The sequence below is a fragment of the Peromyscus maniculatus genome, chromosome 3 (assembly GCF_049852395.1).
Source record: "Peromyscus maniculatus bairdii isolate BWxNUB_F1_BW_parent chromosome 3, HU_Pman_BW_mat_3.1, whole genome shotgun sequence".
Lineage (NCBI taxonomy): Eukaryota > Metazoa > Chordata > Mammalia > Rodentia > Cricetidae > Peromyscus > Peromyscus maniculatus.
In genome coordinates, this window is record NC_134854.1 from 141,621,683 (window position 1) to 141,643,124 (window position 21,442).

The window sequence follows — 21,442 nt, forward strand, 5'->3', positions numbered from 1 at the left end:
CCAATCTCATCGCCCCAGTAACCTCAGTGTCCAGGGGTTACAGCACACAATGAAACCTAGGTCTAAACTTGGGGGAACCCATGGAGCAGACCAAGTAAATGTAACTAGAGGCTCCCCGCCAGGTGGCAGTACCAGCCTTGGCCTCTCTCCCATTTACTTTTCTTTCTGCTAAAGGTACATACAAGCGGCCACCTCTCCCAAAGACATCGTGATTCTGGTGGACATGAGTGGCAGCATGAAGGGGCTGAGGATGGCCATCGCCAAGCACACCATCACTACCATCTTGGACACCCTGGGAGAAAATGACTTCGTGAATATCATTGCGGTAATGGTGGCTTCCTCTTCTGCAGCTGTTCTTACCTGCGCTGGGAAAATATTCTTTTCCTGAAACAAAAGGACTGTGTTTCCAGCCACGGGTGCTTCATGCCACACAGGGACACCTTCCTCAACATTGGAGACTCCTGAACTAGCTAGCACCCATGGTCTGCCTCGAGGTGACTTCACAAAGTCCCTCAAAACGTCTGAAATAATACACACACACCCCTCAGTGAGGCCACATTCTCCATCAGTTTCTCAGTGTCCGACACAGGCCCCAGCAGCACCGCCATCCTCTCTATGGGTTCCTTGGGAGCATCACTGCTGGCTGCCTCCCCGTCCCCAGGGGGTCAGATGGGCTCTTGGACCCTTGATCTGTTATCATTCCAGTCCCCTCACTTTCCTTATCCCATAAGCACAGACACGTGGGCAGAAAGGAGGAACACAGGAGAAGGGGGAGGGAACCACTTCAGATCCATGGAAGCAGAGTTGACAGCCACCCTGGGGTGTCATTTTGAAGGCCATTTGATGCCAAGTTCCTTATCAGTCTGCAGTTGCTGCCATTTCTAGCTGTTAGTGGAGTTTGTGTAGCATGCAGATGTGTCTTACTTCAGAATGATCATGCGGGGGGATCCGGGCCCTGAGTTGCTCCCCAAGGCTCAGCTTGTCCATGGCAGCCCTCCTAACCATCACACACACACACACACACACACACACACACACACACACACACACACACACACACCACCTTGACTTCCACCTTCATCCCATGGCCTGTGCCAACAGGATGGCCACAGAGACAGGTTCCATACTCTACCAGGGAGAGGAAGTGTGCTATCCCTCAAAGCCTGCAGCTCTTCCGTCCCACACTCCGCCCTGCTTCCTCAGAAAAACTTCTAGAACCTGTCTCCTGCATTCCCAGTGTACCCCGGAGCTCTTTTGATATAGATATTGTGTCCTCTCTCTTTCCTCTTACTTAAGCAGATTAGGGGCCCTGAAAATTTGTATTCTAACTACCAGGGAGATTAAGGGAGGGCAGTAATAGTTCATGTTCCCCCTAGTCCTACCCCTATGGATAGCTGAATGACCATCTACATGTATGCAAAGAGCAAGAGTCCATTTGTAGCTGGCTTGGTGGCCCACACTTATTATCTTAGCATTCTAGACATTGAGCCAAGAGATTTAAATTCCAGGCCAGCTTGGGCTCCATAATGAAACCCGCTGTCAAATAAACAACAACAAGAAGTAGTTAGGAATCCCCTACCCAGGCTGGGGAGTGACCTATGCAAGGGAAGCTCTGGACCTGGGGAAGGTAGCTTGGCTGGTCTGAGTGCACAGAGGAACTCCCTCAGGGTGGCAGGTTCTCACTACACCCTAGAAGGTGCCCCTTACAGCAGAACCAGGACTTGGGGAGCAGTTTTAGAGTCAAGATCCTCTGATTGCTCTGTTCAGGTACCCCCAAACAGTAATGCCCAGATGAGACATCTGTTTTCTCTCTATCTTTTTTTTACTGTGGCTTGCAGTACAATGACTATGTCCACTACATTGAGCCCTGCTTCAAAGGCATCCTCGTCCAGGCAGACCGAGACAACCGAGAGGTGAGTGCCCACCAGGGCTGAAGCTCACATCAGGGTAAGGGGTGGTGTCTATGAAGATTCTGCGCTCTGCCCACTACATGGCCCCTGGGAAGAGCGAAGGAAGTCAGCGGTTAGACTGGACTGTCCACCTTCTGGCTAGCCTCATCCTTGGCCCCACCTTCTAGGAAGAGACATAGATTAGTACCAAGCCATTCACGCTTAGTTCGTCCTTGGGCATTTGAAAAACACGGACTCAAGTGGATGTGATTGGCTGCACTGTGGAGCTCAGGCCCTGCAGGCAGGCACTGACGACACCTCTTAGCACCCTCCCGAGTTAGGGTTCCTGGGTCCACTTGATCCCCCAAGCCTCATCTCATGTTCACCCCAACAGCATTTCAAGCAGTTGGTGGAGGAACTGATGGTCAAAGGCGTGGGTGTTGTGAGTCAAGCCCTAATCGAGGCTTTCCAGATCCTGAATCAGGTACCTGCTGCTGGGGAAGCCTGGGAAGGTGGAGGCAGAGGGAGGACATACTGCAACTACAGGTTGTGGCCTGTAGTGACAGCCACACTCCTGCTCCCTCAGTTCCAAGAGTCCAGACAAGGAAGTCTCTGTAACCAGGCCATCATGCTTATCACCGATGGGGCGGTGGAAGACTATGAGCCCGTGTTTGAGAAATATAACTGGCCGGACCGCAAGGTAACTCCCACTGCAAGTCGGGGCGGGGGGGGGGGCTCTCCCGACACCAGGGGAGAGTTCTCCTAAACCATGTAGTCTTCCATGCAGCATGACCCCATGTTCAGAGTTCTTTTTTTTTCCTTTTTCTTTACTAAGAAATTTTCTACTCACTCTACATATCACCCACAGATCCCCCTCCTCCCACCTTCCATCCTCCAGCCCTCCCTCCCTAGCCATTCCACATCCCCACATCTCCTAAATCAAGGTCTCCCATGGGTAGTCAGCAGAGCCAGGCACACTGAGCCTAGGCAGGTCCAAGCCCCTCCCCACTGCACCAAGGCTGCGCAAGGCGTCACACCACAGTCACTGGGCTCCCAAAAGCCTGCCCAGAGTTCTTTCCCATTAGACCTGTTCACCAGTTCAGGTATACTCTAATCAAGTGTCCAAAAGTTACAGCAACCTAGGCCCGGAGGAGGGATGCCAGAGACTGCAGGGCAAAGGACCAGCATGGTTCCGAGATGTAAGACCTGTTCCATGCTCACCAGGACCCTGGCAGTTCATGTTCTCACCAGGGCCTCTGGGTTTTCTCTGACCCAAGAGGGTGCAACTGGAGAACCCAGAACAGAGGCATGCTCAGCCCTAGATCTAAGCCCTTCATAAACGGCGCCGCTGCTACCTGCCGCTGCTGAGGCCATCTCTTGTGGGCAGGTCCGAGTTTTCACTTACCTTATTGGCCGAGAAGTGACCTTTGCTGACCGCATGAAGTGGATCGCCTGCAACAACAAAGGTAAGAGGGTGGAGGAGGGGGTCCTGCAGTCCACGGTGAGCCAGGGGGAGAGCAGTGCATCGGGGCAGGCTCTGGCCAGAGGCCTCTTCCAGGAGCAGCACAGTGCTCAAAGTCTGCCCCTCGTGCCTGCTTGTCGGAGAAAGCGAGAACAGACTTCTCTGAAGCTGGGGGGGACTGCCTGCCACCCCCGCAGGGACTCTAGGCCTGTAGTTATCTGAAACAGAATCCGGAGGCCACTTATCCAGGGTGTACACAAAAGAACTGTCTCCTCAAATAAAGCTAGTACAAATACACAACCCAGAAGACAGAGCAGGGGTAAGAGGGGACCCACACCTCCAGTGTCAGCTCTCCTATGCCCCCCTTCATTCCTACTGTGGCAAACTGACTCTGTTCAAAGACGAAAGCAGAGGATCGTCTTCTTTTTCTTGTGTGTGTGCACACATTGGGGAAATGCATGCAGGTGTGTACATGTGTGTGGAGGCCAGAGGACCTCAGGAGGAGTTGGTCCTCGGGAAGGGCCATCCAGCTTGGTCTTTTGAAACAGGGTTTCTCTTAGCAGCTGAGCTAGACAGGCTGGCTGGAGAGCCTCAGGGATCCACCCATCTCCATCTCCCCAGCGCTGGCATTACAAGGGCAGGCCACCACATGCAGCTTTTTCACGTGGGTTCTGGGGATGAGGCCTGGCAAGTGTTTTACTGGCTGAGCAGTTCCCAGCCCCATTTTCTTTTTCTTTTTTTCCCTATTTATTTATTGATGGATTTTTCTGAGGGAGGTTAGATTTTCTAATTTTACATTTATTTAGTGTGCACTTGTGTGTGTGTGTGTGTGTGTGTGTGTGTGTGTGTGTGTGTGCATACATGTATGCCCACCTCTGCACATACCCAAGCACATGCATGTGATGGGGGTCAGAGAACAACCTGTGGAAGTCAATTCTCTCCTTTGATCATGCAGGTTCCAGGGATGAAACCTCTTAGGTTGCCAGACTTCTCGCCAAATGCCCCTACCCACTGAGCCATCTTATCAACCCTATTTATTAGTTTTACAAGACAGGCTGTCACTAGATATCCTCAAGTCATAGTGATCCTCCTGCCTCAGCCTCCAAGTGCTGGGATTACATGTACAGGTTACCACACCCAGCAGGACAGCATTTTCTCTGGAATAATGTTTTGTGTACCGACCATTCTCTGCTATCTGGGATCTGAACCCAAGACCTGGGCTTGCAATGCAATTCTGTTTATTTAACGGAAATTCACTGAGCATGTGCTTTGTACCTGTTGCTGTTTGAAGACTGTGGATCAAGGGTGATGGGACAAATGGGCTCAGTCTTGATCTTGGTGTAGCTAGCACATGGACTTCCGTTGCAGTGTGATGGGGATGTGTCATGATGGCACCGAGGCATGGGCCGGGCAAGGTACAGGGAACAATGGGAAAGATACTTTCCCAGTTTGGGGATTAGGAGGAAGGGTCTTGCATGTAGAGGAAACAGTGTCCTCCAGGAGTCTGAGGCAAGAAGCATGGAAGGAAGGGAAGTTGTCCCATTTTGCTGGCATATGGAATGAATGGCTTGGGGAGGTGGTGGGTAATGAAACCAGAAGTTGCTAAACCATTCCCAGCCCATTCCAATAGCACTGTGCCTGCCCTGAAGAGAAAAAAGCAGCCTGCTCCATAGCCTGAGGGAGAACGTGATGAGGGAAAGCAAGAGCTGTGGACACAGGAGGTCAAGTGTCACCCTCCTGTGGGGATCCCTGAACACATTCTCAGAAAGCATAACAAGTAGGGGCTCGGTGGGCACTGCTGCTGCAACTGAGGCCCCCCCTGTGATTTTGGGGAGTGTTAGCAGTGAGAAGGTGCCTCCAAGATCTTCCAAGCTGGAGCTGGGTAGGTCTTTGTCTTGTACTAGGGAACAAAGCATGACCTCCAGGAAGTAGAGAGGCCCAGCTCGGAGCACCCAGCAGCTGGGAGTGTGCATGGGCCCTATGCAGGGACCCCGTGGAGCCTCTCCTTTGCATCCCGTGATCACACAGCCTTGCCCTCTCCAGGCTACTACACACAGATCTCCACACTGGCTGATGCCCAGGAGAACGTGATGGAGTATCTACATGTGCTCAGCCGCCCCATGGTCATCAACCACGACCATGACATCATTTGGACAGAGGCATATATGGACAGCAGGGTGAGCATGATGATGGCTCTGGGTGGGCGAGGAGGCCCAGAGTTAAGGGGAAGAGCAAGAGGTCAGGAGAGGTCAATAGCCTGTCTCCACAGGAGGAGTCGTGAAGGGTGGAGAAAGCTGTCCATGCCCTCCTATCCCTAGCAACCCTTATCTCACCACCAGCTTTGTGCCCGACTGCCCCCAGAGGCCTAAACCCTGCCCAACAGACACCCCACCCTGTGCTCCTTTCCACTCTTCAATAAGGGGGCTCCTGTGCCCCCTTATTGTCCTCTCCTACCTGCCAAGGGAAGAAAATGTTCGCACCAATGATTCACGACACTGTAGCTTCATCCTGGTGCCCCCTGAATTGCACAGTCTGGGAGAAGCAATGTCTTACACAGAGGAATACGTATCAAAGACGGGAGGTCACAGAAGATGTGTGGCTGAGGGAGACCTTCCTTCCTGCCTCTTCCCCGAATCACATCCTGTATGGAGCCTCCTGCCTTGGTGACAATATACAGACTAGGATTAGGGGCTGACAACAGTGGCTTAGATGGGACAAAAGGGGAAGGTTAGACGTTTAGTGGTGGGCATCTCAGAGAGGACGAGGCTCCTGGACCCAGGGACCCAGGCTCCTGCCTGCAGCCGTTCATACCCCCCAGGCTGAGCCCCCTCCTCCTGGGTCTAGGGGCTGGGGGTACAAGGTCACGCTTAGCCATTTAAAGAGGACTGCTCAGAGGTCCCCCGGGTCCTGCACTGGCTTATTTCTTCTGACCAGAACTCAATCCAGTAATGATTTCCAAGAGGCAGAGTTGGCTGAGAAGATACACTTTCAGCTTGTTCTCCTGTTCTCTCTAGAGTAAGTGTGATATGAACTCACTGTGTCTGAGGCCAGGGACACACTTACTCTAGTAAGTGTGATATGAACATACTGTGTCTGAGGACAGGGCACACTTACGTTTGTGGGTATCAGTAGATATAAACTATCTTGCCAAGCTGGGGACAAAAGCCTCAGGAGTCCCTTCTGAAGTCCCTTCGTCGTCAGAGGAGCACCTGGCCAGCTGGAGTGGGCTCTACCCTGAGGCATTGTCCCGGAGATGCCATCTGTCCCACACTGATGGCCACTCCTTGAGCTGAGGCCACAGGGAGAAGCCTTGTCCACCTAGGTAGGTGGCCCTCTATTGTCCAGGCGGTCAGTGGTCACAGGCCATCTGCCCTGGATGGAGAAGTGGGGGAGGGGCAAAATGAAGGCAAGGAGAGAGAGGCTAAGGCCTCCTTTGCAATGTCTTGACTTCCCACATTGCTGCTTACACTCATCCCTTCTGGCTTGTTCCTCTTGCATCCGTCCATGCCCTCCTCCCCCAGCCCAGCATGTGCTCCCCATGCCTCTCACACATGTGAGTATCAAGCGTGCTGAGGACCTGGAAGGAAGAAGTCTGAGGACTTGAAACGCAGTGAAAGGAAAGGAGCCGTGGGTAGTGGTGGCCACACCTAGGTAGCAGCTGGGTGTGAGTCTCACGGAGACTTGGAAAAAAGAGAGGAGAGCGGCAGAGACAAAGCCTTGCTTCGATACGTCACTGCGCAAAGGATTTTTGCACACCTGGGCTCACTCCTCCACTGATCTCGGCCCTTTCTTCCCTGGCAGCTCTTCACCTCAGAGGCACAGAGCCTGATGCTCCTCACCACAGTAGCCATGCCAGTCTTCAGCAAAAAGAATGAGACGGTGAGTGACTGCCCCCCACGCCTCAGCACGTAGCTTAGATCCCGGGCCTCTGAGCTTCACAGTCAGCTGCAAGGGGGGTTGCAGATGACCGAGTCCAGTACTGGGCCAGCCATACAAGAACCTCCTGGTCAACCGTGGGGCTGAGAGTCCATGCTTTCCCAAAGCTCTCAAGCCTCAGTGGGAGTGTTAGGGGGTGCTGCCCCCCTGCTCTGTTCTTAAGGCAGAAGGCTATGGAGTTTTCTGCTAGCCTTCCAGATTAACCACACATAACTAGTCAAAGCAGGTAGACTCTGGCTTATACATGAAGGCCTCTAGTGAGGGGATTTCCAGAGCTTTCCATAGTCTGTTTGGTCAGAAACTGCTTCCTTACAGGTCACTTGTGCTATAGAGGCTACATAAATTATGGTCCTTATATTTCATCCTCTGGTGTGAATATTAATATTTCACTTAGCTTTATATTTCATTTAAATGTTACTACTGAAATATTAATACAGGACATTAATCTTCCTAACAGCTGAGCTTGCCCTGGGGCCTCCTCTGACAGTCTACATTTTTATTTGTGGAGTTCAGCCTACAATCTAACTGCAAAGAAGATCAGTAAATGTTTCCTCTTCCAGGCTCCAGGGAGGCCTGGAGTCTCATCTGAGAAGTCCAGTTTCCCTGACTCTTACATTTTTCCTTCTAGCGATCCCACGGCATTCTCCTGGGTGTAGTGGGCTCCGACGTGACCCTAAGAGAGCTCATGAAGCTGGCACCCCGATATAAGGTGTGTAGCACGAATCTTAACAGGTCTTATTAATAAAATCAAACCTGGAGCCAGCTATTGGGGTGAATGCTGGAAGATCAGAGAAACAGAACAAGCCACAGCTTCCTCACCTCACCAATTCCTCAGCTGATCCTGTTTCCTCAGACTGGAAGCCTCTGAGTCCTCATCCAGAATGAATCTCAGCTGAACTGTGCTGCTAAAAGCCTAAAAGCTTAACCAGCTCTAGTTCCTGGTTTTCACACCTTATATACCTTTCTGCCATCACTTCCTGGAATTAAAGGATCACTTCCTGGGATTAAAGGCGTGAGTCACCATGCCTAGTTGTTTCCAGTGTGGCTTTAAACTCACAGAGATCCGGATGGATCTCTGCCTTCCAAGTGATAGGATTAAAGGCGTGTGTGCCACCATTTTCTGGCCTCTATGTCTATCTAGTGGCTGTTCTGTTTTCTGACCCCAAGTAAGTTTATTAGGGTGCACAATATTTTGGGGAACACAGTATCACCACAAAGGTGAGCCTGAGTGGGATCCCTGGGGGGGTGTATGGGGGGGTCTGAGCCTTAGCTTTCCATTGTTGTGACACAATATCTGAGAAAATCCGCTTAAAGAGAGGAGAGATTTACCTGAGTTCACCATTTCTGTGGCTTCAGTACACGGCTGCTTGACCAGAGACCAGCAGGGGGAAGCGTGACACTGACTGGTATGATTTGTGTTTAAAACTGCTAGGGGCTGCTGTCTTCAGTCATTCCCTCCCCTACCTAGCCATCCAACACATCTAATGCCCTCAACCCTTGACTTTGGCAGCTTGGGGTACATGGATATGCCTTTTTGAACACTAACAACGGCTACATCCTCTCTCATCCTGACCTCCGACCTTTGGTAGGTACAGATCTTTGCCTTGAGATTCTAACAATATGAGATTTAGGTATAGTTCACAAAAACAGTTAAAATTCATTGGCTAGTACAAGAGAAAAAAATGGACATCATTATACCTGTTTTCAAACTGTTTATTATCTAGCAGGATGTACATGGCAAAAATACATGAAACCACACCAGAGAGCAGGTAATGCAGGCTGGGGGTGTGAGAATGGAGCTCTGCAGGACAGTCCACTTCCCATTACTATAATAAACATCTGAGACCCCCAGCTTGTAAAGAAAGAACTATGTTATAAAGTCCACGGCTGGTTGAGCCTATTTTATGCTGTGGTGGGGTGCATGCAGCATAACATGATGGGAGCATGTGACAGAGAGAACCTGTTGGCCCCAGACAGTAAAATGAGAAAGAGACTCCAGTCCCATGACCCTCTTTAAGGACATTAAACCTCTCACTGGGCTTCATCTCCTAACACTCCACCATTTTCCAACCGTGCCATGTGAACCCAGCCTTCTACATAGAGGCCTTGCTGTTTAAGAGCCAAACCATGAGGGAGAGATGGCTCAGCAGTTCAGAGCACCCGCATTCAGTTCCCAGAACCCTTTTCGGCCAGCTCATAACCCCCTTTAACTCCAGTCCCAAGGGATCCAATACCTCTGGCCGTCATGGGCACCTGTGTTCACAGGTACCATACCCACCCACACATAAATATGCACATGTACACTTAATTAGAAATACAGTAAATCCTTTTTAAAAGCCTAATCACTGCAGACATTTATCACAGACCCTCCCTGTCCCAGTAACTCCATCCCTCCTACAACCTGACAGATGGACCGGCAGAACCCAGAGGGCCATGCAGGAAATATGAACAATGAGTTCACAACAAAAATAGCAAGGAGGCCCTCTCACAAGGGCCGTGAACGGTCCTCTGAGCTTGCCTCTGATGCTGCCCAGGGCCCCTGTCCCCTTCTGACTCTGTCCAGGAGCTGTGGGTATTCTCATATGAGTTCCTCTGAGCACCGGGTATCTGAAATCCCTGCCTCCAGAGCACTGGCTCTGTCCACAGTGGCAATGGCCACACTGCTGGTGTGATGGCCGGAGGGGTCAGGAGAGCTAAAGTCCTGGGAGCATCTTGAACCCACTCCTCTTCAGTCTTCTCAGGAACCCCAAGAGAGTCTTGGGTAGCAGAGGAGTTTACAAGGGGGCTTCTCTGCCCCAGGAGTCATTTGGGGAGACCAGCTGAACCAAGGCGCATGCCAATTAACTCAAGCAAATACGGAATATCCCCTGAGACATTTGACCGAGCCACTTAAGGCAAATGGTAGAACTCAGAACGGAGACACACTGTTGAATTCCCTGTCTTCCCAATTCAGATTTGACAGGGCACTTATGAGAACCCATAAAGGACAGTCTTATATTAACAGGTTCTTAAGAGACCAGTGAGTCACAGTGAGGGAACATGGAGGTTGATCCCAGAGTTGACATACAGAATGAAGGGGCATGGACCAGAAAACCACCTGTCAGCATCCATCTAGGCAACTCACATGAATAATGCTCTCACCTGTCAAATCATGGTGTGGACCTACTATGTGCCTGATATTACTGTGCTGGTGGGAGTGCTGTAAACATAAGGACATATCTAATTAAGAGAAGAAAATGTATGGAGGCACATGGCAGGCAACTGCTTACCAAAGGACACAGTAAGGGTCGTGCCATGTACTGTGTAAGGAAAGCAATATCGGGAAAGCAAAAGGCACAATTTCAGAAATCAAAATAATAGAGGATATTCTAGCAATAGAATTTTAAGAAAAGGTCAAGAGGCATGCTGGGGCCCTTCTACATCAATGGCCCTAACCAAATGACATTATACATTTATTCTGAGAGGCTAAGGATTGACTACAATCTGTCAGGTGTTGTCAGGACTTAGGAAATGGCACTGGAATGTTGCCAGAGGAACAGCTCAGGCATAGGAGGGTAGGGCATCCCTGTCTGATGAGTGTGGACATCAGGAAGGCCGTGGGTAAGGAAGGAGGCAAGGCAAATAGGGATGATGTTGCGACAGTCATACTACAATCAGGACAGAAAAAACCGCAACGTGAATAAATGAAACAACTCCAGAAGCAAGATATGCAATGACAGTGACTTCAGCCACCCAGACATCTACTGGGGAGCCATTTCCAGGAGTAGAGGGTGCTGTTTTTAATGTACCCTGATGATAAACTCTCCCCTTTACTGACGGCTTTACTAAACTAAACCAAGGAAGTACCACAGGCATAATTAGAGATGAATGATTATATCTGTCGGGGGGGGGGGTAAGAAAGCAAGAAAATAAGAGAGTGTGAAAGAATAATACCACTCGGAGAACTGGCTCATGGATCTACGTCAAATTTTGGAGCCAGGTGATTATTAAGCACTGTTGATCTGCCCTTGGATCTGACCCAATTAAAAAAAAATCTATCAAGATGAAATGCTTCTGCAGATGCCTTAAAATCTGGCAGAGAACATGATTGCTCAGAAAGTGTTCTAAAATGATCATCTGAGATTAACAAGATGACATGGATGAGAAATGGGTGGGCGCTCTGCAAACTGAGCGCCCACGTGTGGGAGTACACCACACGAGAACACCGAGGGGATTTGCCTGGCTAATGGCGCCATCTGGGCTGCCAAGCTGGCCTGGCTGTCCAAGCAGCCAACAGAAACAGTCAGAGCTGTACTGTACTTCAGTCCACAAAACACACCTCTCACCTCCTGGCCAGGCTCCATCTGCAATATTGATTTCCCTGGCAGCTCAATTTTGGGGGTGACATTGACAGAACTGAGCATCTTCAGAGAGCTATTTTCAGACTGGAAATGTTTAGCTGGAGACAGTCACGTCTGAGGAGTGACAAGGCTGAGCATCTTCATCAGGAGGAACACATTCGGGGTGGTTCCAGAAGAAAAACTGACAACAATAAGTAAAAGTTAGGAGGGAGAACTTTCTAGTAACAAGAACTACGACAAGCTGTCTGACGAACTCGGAAGATCCCTGGCATGAGAAGTATGCAGCCCTCAGGAGGCTGGGAGCCCATCTGTGGCACACATCAGCCAGGGCAGCTTTGCACTGAGTAAAAGTTTGGCCTGGGTCATCCTGGGCGATCATGGGATGCTTTAACTTTATGAGGGTATTTGAAAGATTTTAAAGTGGAGGGAACAGGGAGGGTGCTAACTCCACTTTTTCCATCCCATCTGGCCCGCTTCAGTACAGAGAAGGCAAGAAGCTGAGACCCAAACCCAACTACAACAGTGTGGACCTCTCGGAAGTGGAGTGGGAGGACCAAGCTGAAACCGTGAGTGGGGAAGCGAGGGGGTGAGAAGCTACTCACCCAGTTAGCCCCGCAGCCAGCCAGCCCTGGGTGCACGGGATGCTGGACAGCTCTGCAGCAGAGCCATTGGGCTCCCTGCCTGCGACTTTTTCAGCAGCTGTGGACCTTTGAGTCACAGGGGTGACTGGGGCAGACTGAAATTGTGCTTGCATGCCCCAGCATGGTTTCAGTGTTGTGCTTAGCTTCCGGTCTCCATATCACATTCTAGGGGAAATCATGTCTCAGCAACACAACACTGTACCCCAAGAGCATCCATCTCCTAAGAACGCTACCTCAGTGAAAGCCCAGAACTGTGAGCCAGTGGTACCCAGGTCCAACTTCCTTGCTAGAATTCTGCTCAGAGGAAAATGGAAGAGCCAGTGTCCTAGGGATCCTAAGACACAGTCAAAGCCCCCAAACCCCCAGGTGAACAGGCACCAACTCCCTTTTCTTTCCTCTTAAAGCTGAGAACTGCCATGATCAACGGGGAAACAGGTTCTCACTCCATGGATGTGAAGGTGCCACTGGACAAAGGGGTAAGGAGCTAGAGACAGTGCCCACAAGGTCCCAGCAGGTGGTACTGAGCCTGGGCTTGGATACTGCTGTGGCCTTGGGAACAAGAACGTGAGGAGAGAGGGAAGCTGAGGGGAGGAGCATGTAGGAACTGTGCTGTTGATCTCATTGATGCTCAGTTCATTATTCTGTGTTTGCTTGTTTCTGTTTTCACCTTTTGGTTTTTCAAGACAGGGTTTCTCTCTGTAGCTCTGGCTGTCCTGGAACTCACTCTGTAGACCAGGCTGGCCTCCAACTCACAAAGTCCCTTCTTTAGAGACCACAGCACATGCAGGTTGCCCAAGTCACTCGCAGTCCTTCTTCCCTCCCTCTGCGGCCTGGTATTTGGCCCTTTGGTTGTTTTTGATAGGAAGGGAGAAAATGACAGTTAATTTTGCACACTACCAGCAGCTCTGTGAAAACATGTCACGTGGAAAAAGGTTGGAAATCGTCACTACTTTGTATAGCTGATTTTTATCCAGACACGGAAAATGGAAACAAATACCCTTACTACAGAGGATCAAAACCAGAAACCCCTCCTGTCTGTACAGACCTGTGTGTCATTCGAAAAGACCATTTCATCTTCTTACTTAAAAGATTCGGATGAGTCCTCTGAATTCACATCATCCCTTGACATATTAACAAATGTCACCTCCTTCTGTATAACCACCCCCACCTCCTTCATTACCCACCTGCCCCCGCTCAAAGAACATAGCATCTGTCTGCAGCAACTCAGACCTGAGTCCTTCCCTGGGCACAGGTCTCCACAGAGGCCAGACTGCAAAGCACTGGCCAGTGTCCTTTCTAGACAGGGAATTGGTCTCCACATCACATTCTGGAGGAAATTATGTCTCAACAACACAACACTATCCCAGGGCATCTCCTCAGAACGCTGTGGGACTTTTGCTTCTTCAGACACACTGGGAATGTCAGTAATACCAAAAGAGTCAGGGTTCCTTCCCTGTGCCTTCAACATGCTCTATGACTTCTTCCAAGTTACAGCATGCCAGGACATTGAACCTAGCATGAAAAACCTAATGTGCATAGGGCCACTTAACAGCCAGAACAGCTGTGCTATGCCCAACACACTGGCACCCCCAGTGGGTGAATGTGCACTTGCCCTCTTCTCCCAGGGCCCGGGGTTATCTCAAGGCATCTCCATCCTTCTCAAAGCCACCAGGCAGAACCCTAACCAGAAACAACAGTCTGAGCTTCTGTGGAAAGTTCTTCCTGCCCAGGAAATATGCTCATTACTGCCAATAAACCATTTCAGTGTACCAAGACTTCCTGAAACATGCACACATCAGAGAACCGGGATGGCGGTGGTGATGGTAACTGTGATATCGGCGTCTTAGGACAGGCAGGGCTGCCCTGTCTTCCTACTGCTAACACCACCGATGATGGCAGTCCAGATTTGTCAGAAGTCAGAGCGAGCACAGTAGAGATGCCCATTTATTCAGCAACCCCATGGAGGCAGGTTTCTTCTTATCGACATCTTACAGATGGAGATATCAGAGAAGCAGAAAGTAGCCTAGGATCATGAAAAATCACAAATTCTAGACATCGGGGCTTTGAGCCCTGTGTGCTTGGAGTGGCAGTCTCAAAGACTTCCCCAAGTGTCTGGAAAAACATTTATTTTCTTTATGAAATTAGATTATGGAGTAGCAGGTTTCCTTATGACATTTCCTACATAGTTTTAATCAGTCCTTCCCCCTCCCCCTCCCCCATCTTCCTGTCCCACAACCATGGTTCCCTTCCACTTTTATATTACATTTGTTCTATTACCCTCTCTCCTTCAAAGTCTCCTTTGCCCCTTGCTAGCCTCTGTCCACACTCGCTCCCACATAGATACATACATATATATGATATGCATATGTGTATTATATGATTATATATACATATACATCCTATACATACACACATACATATACATATATGTAATTAGAAACTAGACCCACATGTGAGAGAAAACACTGTGTTTTCTTTCTGGGCCTGGGCTACCTCACTCAGTGTAATATTTTCCAGTTCCATCCTGCTCTTTTCTGGCTATTCCATCCTCCCCCGAGACTCCTCCCTATCTGCTTCATATCACACACGCAACCCATGATCCTCTTTGCCTCCCTCCTCGATCATGTGGCCCATCCCGTCATGACTCCCTTTCCAGTTTCATAAGCTTTGCACATGGACACATTTATACAGACACCCATATGTCATTTTAAATCTAGATCCCACAGGAATGAAAACACACAGTGTTGGTTTGTCTTGCTTAGGCTGACTTATTTCACTTAACATGTGATCTCCAGTTCCATTCATTTCCCTGCAAATGTCATGATTTCACTTTTCTTTAAGGAGTTTCAAAATTCGTGTGTGTGTGTGTGTGTGTGTGTGTGTGTGTGTGTGTGTGTGTATGGTGTGCATGGCGGGGGTGTGCGTGTGTTTACCACCTGTTCTTAAGTCATTCATCTGTTGATAGAGATCTAGGCTGGTCCATTTCTTAGCTACTGTGAACAGAACAGCGATCAATAAAGAAGGACAGGTGTCCTTGTGGTGTGTTGACTCAGATGCCTCAGGCACACACCCAAGGGTGGTATGGCTGGGTCATATGGAGGTCCTATGTTTAGTGTTTTGAGAAACTGCCCTACCAATCTCTATAGTGACTATACAAGTTTACACTCCCACTAGCAGTGTATAACAATCCAGTGTTTGGGTTTTGTGGTTCTTTTTTCTTGGGGAGGTGTTGTTCTTCACATGTCTAGAAATTAATTCCCTGACTAACTTGTAGCTGGCAAAGATTTGTACCCATTCTGTAGACATGTAGACGGTCTCTTTCACTGGAGACACCTTCCTTTGCTGTATATGTCCTTTAAACCGTGTGATCCCATTTGTCAGTTTTTAGGATACTTTTCTATGCCACTGGAGTCCTTTTCAGAAATTCCTTCCTACGTCTGTACCCTGAAGTGTCCTCTAGCAGTTTCTAAGTTTTAGATCTTACATTAAGGGTCTTGATTTGTTTTGAACTGACTTTTGGGCAGGGTGAGCTACACAGACCTAATTCCGTTAACTTACATATAGAAAACCAGTCCCCAGCACCCTTCGCTGAAGCCTGTCTTCTCTCCAATGTGTGCTTTGATGCCTTTGTCAGAAATCGGGCAGCTGTCTGGAGTGAGCTCCAGACTCTCTCTTCTGTCCGCTGGCCTGCACGTCTGAGTTTGGGCCACTGCCATGCTGCTCTTGTTACCATAACTGTAATACAAGGTGAGATCAGAGATTGTGGTGCCTCCGGGATTATTCTTTCTGCCAACAATTGTTTGGGATAATCAAGTCTCTATCAATGTGGTGGTTTGAATAGGCATGGCCCCCACAGACTCTTGTGTTTGAATGCTTGGCTCATAGGGAGTGGCACTATTAGGAGGTGTGGCCTTGTTGGAGGAAGTGTGTCTCTTTCCCCCCTCAGATAATCTCTCCTGGAAATACCCTCACACACACACACACACACACACACACACACACACACACACACACACACACCTGGAGGTACATCTCTTAGTTGACGCCAGATCTTATCAAGTTGACAACCACATTTGACCATCACAGGGGTCTTGTGCATTTCCATGTACATTGTAGGATTGCTTTTCCAGTTCTTTGAACAATGTAACTGTTATTTTTGAAGATTGATTGATTGATTGATTGATTGATTGATTGATGATTGATTGATTAATTGATTGATTTGTATGTGTGGATGCCTGTGTGTGTTTGTGTGCATCATGTGTGTGCAGTGCCCACAGGGGCCAGAAGAGGGTATTAGATCCTCTGGAACTTTAGTCACAGGTAGTTATGAACCACCATGTGTAGTCTGTGAACCACACTCAGGTCTTCTGCAAGAGCAGCAAGCACTTTTAACCCCTGAACTACCATTGGTGTTTTAATGGTCATTGCACTGGATCTGTAAATTGCTTTTGCAAATAGTCATTTCACAATCTCAATTTGCCAATCCACAACTGTGGGAAAGTCTTCCATCTTCTAGCAATTTCTTCCTCCAGTGTCTTTCACCTCCTTGGTTAGGTTTATTCCTAAAGTTTTTAAGCTGTTGTGAATGGGTTTTCCTCATGATTTCTCTCACAATTAGACCACTATTGGTATGTGGCAAAGCCACTGACTTTTGTCACTTGAATTTGTGGCCTGCAGCTTTGATGAATGTGTTTATAGTTATCAGAGGTTTCTAGTGGCCTTCAGGGTCAGTTAGGGTCATGTCAACTACAAATTGGGATAACATGACTTTTCCCTTTTATTTATTTTTCTTGTTTTATTTCTCTAGATAAGACTTCAAGAACTATAAGAGTGGATAGTGAGACACTCTTGTCTCATTCTAGATTTTAGAGGAAAAATATTCCACTCTTCCCCATTTAAACATTGTAGACATTTTTTTTTTTATTTTTTCGAGACAGGGTTTCTCTGTGTAGTTTTGGTGCCTGTCCTGGATCTCACTCTGTAGACCAGGCTGGCCTCGAACTCACAGAGATCCACCTGCCTCTGCCTCCCGAGTGCTGGGATTAAAGGCGTGTGCCACCAACGCTGGCTGTAGACAAATTTCTAAATGGTCTTGGTAAATTAAAAAAAAAAAACATGGAGCCAAATACAGGGGTGAAAGCCTTAGAGAAAGATCAGAGGAATGGGACAAGCCACGAGCTAACCTCACCTCACCAACTCCGCAACTTCCAAAGAGAGCTTCTTCCTGTATACTCATGCTGATCTGCCTTTTCTGTTCTGTTCTCTCATTGGCTCTCTTAGCCCAGCTACATCACTTCCTCTTCCTACACAGCTCTGTCACTTCCTGTCTGTCTGTATAGACCTCCAGACCTCTATGGTTAACTAGTGTTGGAATTAAGGCGTATGCTGCCACAAAACATGTTTGCTATGGTTCACTATATAAAGCCTCTATTATGTTATGTTTCTTTTATTCCTAGTTTCTTCAGGGTTTTTATCACAAAGGGTTATTAAACTTGGTTAAAGGCCTTTGCTGCACCAATTGAGGTAACTGTTTGTGTGATTTGTGTCCTTAAATCTGTTTCTTGTGCTGAGTTACACTACTGATTTGAGCCTGTTTAACCAACCTTGAGTCCTTGGGGTGTAGCCAACTTGGTTGTAGTATACAAGCTAAACATACTCTTGAATTCAGTTTGTAGGAGTTGTGTTGAACATTTTTGCATTGTGGTCATCAGGAAATTGGCTTATGGTTTTCTTTTTTGTTCTGTCATTATCTGCTTTGGGTATCATGGTGATGCTGATCTATAGGATGCATTTGTAGTTCCTCCTGTTTCTGCTCTGGGTAACAGTCTGAGCAGCATTGGTGTTGTTAGCTCTGTAGGATGCATTTGCAGTTCCTCCCATTTCTGCTCTGTGTAACTTAATGCAGGAACATATTAAGATCACAGACCGCAGCAAAGTTGCTTTCCTCCTAGGAATGCAAAGCTAGTTTGATACACATAAATCAATAAATGTAATGCGCCATATAAATGAGCTAAAGGACAGAAATTATATAACCACCTAGATAGATACAGAAAAGCATTTGACAAAGTTCAACATGGCTTCATCATAAGGGTACTTATGTTGGTTTGAATGAGAATGGCCCCATAGGCTTATATGCTTGAATGCTTGGTCTCCAGTTAGTGGAACTGTTTGGGAAGAACTGGGAGGTGTGGCCTTGTTGAAGGATGTATGTCACTGGGGCTGGACTTTGAGGTTTCACACCAGGCCTAGTGTCTCTCTTTCTCTGCCTGCTGTCTATGGATCAGGATGTAGCTCTGAGCTACTGTTCCAGCACCATACATGTCTATCCATGTATCGCCACATTCCCCATTGTGATGATGATGGTGGACTAACCCTCTTAAGCTGTAAGCAAGCTCCCAATTAAATGCTTTCTTTTAGAAGAGTTGCCTTGGTCATAGTGTCTCTTCACAGCAGTAGAACTGTGACTAAGACACGACTGAAGAATTGGGGATAGATGGAGTACTTCCAAATTATAAAGGTGGAATATGACAAGCCTATAACCAGCATTATACTAAATGAGAAGAAACTCTGGGCCTTTCCTCTGGTTCCTGAAAAGAAACAAGGATCCCAAGCTCTTCATTTTTATTCAATATAGTTCTCAAAATTTTAGAGCAATAAGATATGAGAAAGATAAAAGGGATAAAAATAGGAAGGGAAGAAATCAAACTATCTCTATATGCAGACAGCATAATTACATACTTAACAGACACTATAGACTCCTCCAGAAGGTTCTTTGATAAAATAAATACTCTAAGTTCCACGATGAAACTCAACATGCAAAAATCAGGAGCTTTCTTATATGCTGATAATGAGTTTTCAGACAGGTGTCTTTGCCAGTGAGGTGTGTCTCTTGGAAACAACACAAAGTCAGATTTAAAAAAATCTGCTCAGCAGTCTGTTTTTTCATTTTTATTTTTTTTACTGAATTGGGGCCATTCACATTTAAAGTTGTTACTGAGAGATGTTTACTAATTCCTGCAATTGTTGACAATTGTTTTTCTTGCTGAATTATTTGTCTTTATTTTCTCCCCTGTTGGTATAGTAGAGGTTTGCTGGTTTACTGTGTAGGATATATGGGTTTCTTCCTAGTTCTTCTTTATTTATCTATTCCTTTCACAAAACATTCTTTCTTATATTCTCATGACTGAGACAGTCTCTCCCCTTCCTCTCTCTATGATACCCTTTTAAGTATCTCCTGCATTGTTGGCTTGGTGGAACGAACTGCTCACATTTGTGTTTGTCTTGAAATGCCCTTACTTCTCCATCAATTTGTAAAGATACCTTTGCTAGACAAAGGCCTTGTTGGAGGAAGTGTGTCACTGTGGGGGTGGGCTTTCAGGTTTCCTTTTCAGGATACCGCCCAGTATCTCAGTCAACTTCCTATTACATGCAAAATTGTAGGACTCTCAGCTATTTCTCCAACACCACATCCACCTACATGCTGCCATGCTCCCCACCATGGTGATAATGGACTGAACCTCTTAAATTGTAAGCAAGCCTCCAATCAAATGTTTTCCTTCAAGAGAGTTGCTCTGGTCATTGTGTCTTGTCACAGCAATAAAAACCCTAACTAAGACAACTTCTTTGCTTTTTATTTTTGACTTCCTGTATATAATATGTTATATGTCATAGTGAAGATCTTCTCTGGTCATGTCTATTTGGGATTCTAAATGCCTGTTGCATTTGTGTGTCTATTTCTTTCTCTAAATCTAGAGAGTTCTGCTATAATTCATATTATCTATGCCTTTGGTATTTAGTCTCAGCTCTTTATTCTCCTGTAGACTCTTAGGTTTGGTCTCTTAAATATATCCCAGAGTTCTTGGAAGTCATGATCATGTTCATTTTTATCCTTAGTAAGTTTTAAATGTAGTGGTTCATCAACCTTGTCCTGCACTCCTGATGGGTTGTTGTTTTTTAATATGTGGTCTATTGCTGATGCTTTCTACTGTGTTTTTTTTATTTGATTCATTAGGTTCTTAGTTTCCAACTTTTCTAACTTCTTTTAAGTTCCAAATGTCCTCACTGAGTTTTTCTCTTCAATGCTGCTGACTTTCTCATGCACGTCTTCTGGCTTTTCCCTCTCTGTTGCTATCTTTTCTCTCAGTCTTGAACTAAATTAATTTGATTATTTATAGCCTATTTCAGGTCACTGATCAGTGTTTATTAATTTATTTGTTGACAGTTTTATTCTGGTCAGTTTATCTCTACATCCTTTCTCCTATCCTCACCAACGTCCTCCCCACACCAAGTTCCTCATCTCACTTTCATGGATTTTCGTCTTTGTTTTGTGAGCCACTGGGCTTATCCAGGGCCACTCATGTGGGCACAGATGTAAACCCATTCACTGGGAAATGAGTAACTCTCCAGTGGCTATATCACTGAAGAATTGTCTGTCCCTGGCAGGCACTGGCTGCTATTGGTTCTACTGGGTGAGATGGGGACGAATGAGCCCTCTCCCCTCTATGAATACTTGAGTCTAGTCTTGTGCCATAGGAAGTCACAGTTCTATGAGTGCCAGAAAATATCATGTTCTATTTTTTTTTTAGCCTGTTAAGTTTTTCAGGTTTATTTTCTACCAAGTTTTATAACTCTTCCTCTCTTTTGATGAAACTGTGTGTCACACTAGACAACAAACCCACATGCACATTCTTTTTTTTTTTTTTTTTTTTTTTTTTTTTTTTTTTTTTTTTGGTTTTTCGAGACAGGGTTTCTCTGTGTAGCTTTGCGCCTCTCCTGGAACTCACTTGGTAGCCCAGGCTGGCCTCGAACTCACAAAGATCCGCCTGCCTCTGCCTCCCGAGTGCTGGGATTAAAGGCGTGCGCCACCACCGCCCGGCCCACATGCACATTCTTATTGTCAAAGGGAAATAAAACCTGCATCTCGGTGAAATTTTACAGTTCAGTGAGTTACAAAGCAGTGTGGTGACATCCCAGCCTTGTCGGTGTGGGAACAGGAGCGTTGACTCAGTGAAAGCCAGGCTAATGTCAGGAAAGAGCTACGTGCTCAAGGCCAGCTGGGATCCTAGCTTCCTCTATGACACGAGACAGACATTTGGACACAGTCAGATGACCAGTTGCAGAACTAGAAGTCAAGAGCTCCAGAAGTCACAGCAAGGAGCAGGGACCTGAACAAAT

At 47.3% G+C, this 21,442-nt stretch overlaps 1 protein-coding gene across 4 annotated transcripts in view; it reads left to right on the top strand.

Annotated features, from left to right (window-relative positions):
* Positions 1 to 21,442, top strand: part of Cacna2d4 (calcium voltage-gated channel auxiliary subunit alpha2delta 4) — a 110,742-nt gene that overhangs the window by 29,180 nt on the left and 60,120 nt on the right. For 2 of the 4 annotated variants that reach the window (XM_076567771.1, XM_076567772.1), the window contains exons 8-18: positions 175 to 325; positions 1,839 to 1,913; positions 2,284 to 2,373; positions 2,476 to 2,589; positions 3,277 to 3,355; positions 5,395 to 5,528; positions 7,153 to 7,230; positions 7,916 to 7,996; positions 8,798 to 8,872; positions 12,107 to 12,193; positions 12,673 to 12,744. In XM_076567771.1, coding sequence (XP_076423886.1) covers positions 175 to 325; positions 1,839 to 1,913; positions 2,284 to 2,373; positions 2,476 to 2,589; positions 3,277 to 3,355; positions 5,395 to 5,528; positions 7,153 to 7,230; positions 7,916 to 7,996; positions 8,798 to 8,872; positions 12,107 to 12,193; positions 12,673 to 12,744 — 1,036 coding nt within the window. The remainder of the gene's footprint in view (positions 1 to 174; positions 326 to 1,838; positions 1,914 to 2,283; positions 2,374 to 2,475; positions 2,590 to 3,276; positions 3,356 to 5,394; positions 5,529 to 7,152; positions 7,231 to 7,915; positions 7,997 to 8,797; positions 8,873 to 12,106; positions 12,194 to 12,672; positions 12,745 to 21,442) is intronic. The other 2 variants (XM_076567773.1, XM_076567774.1) reach the window with 1 other exon arrangement.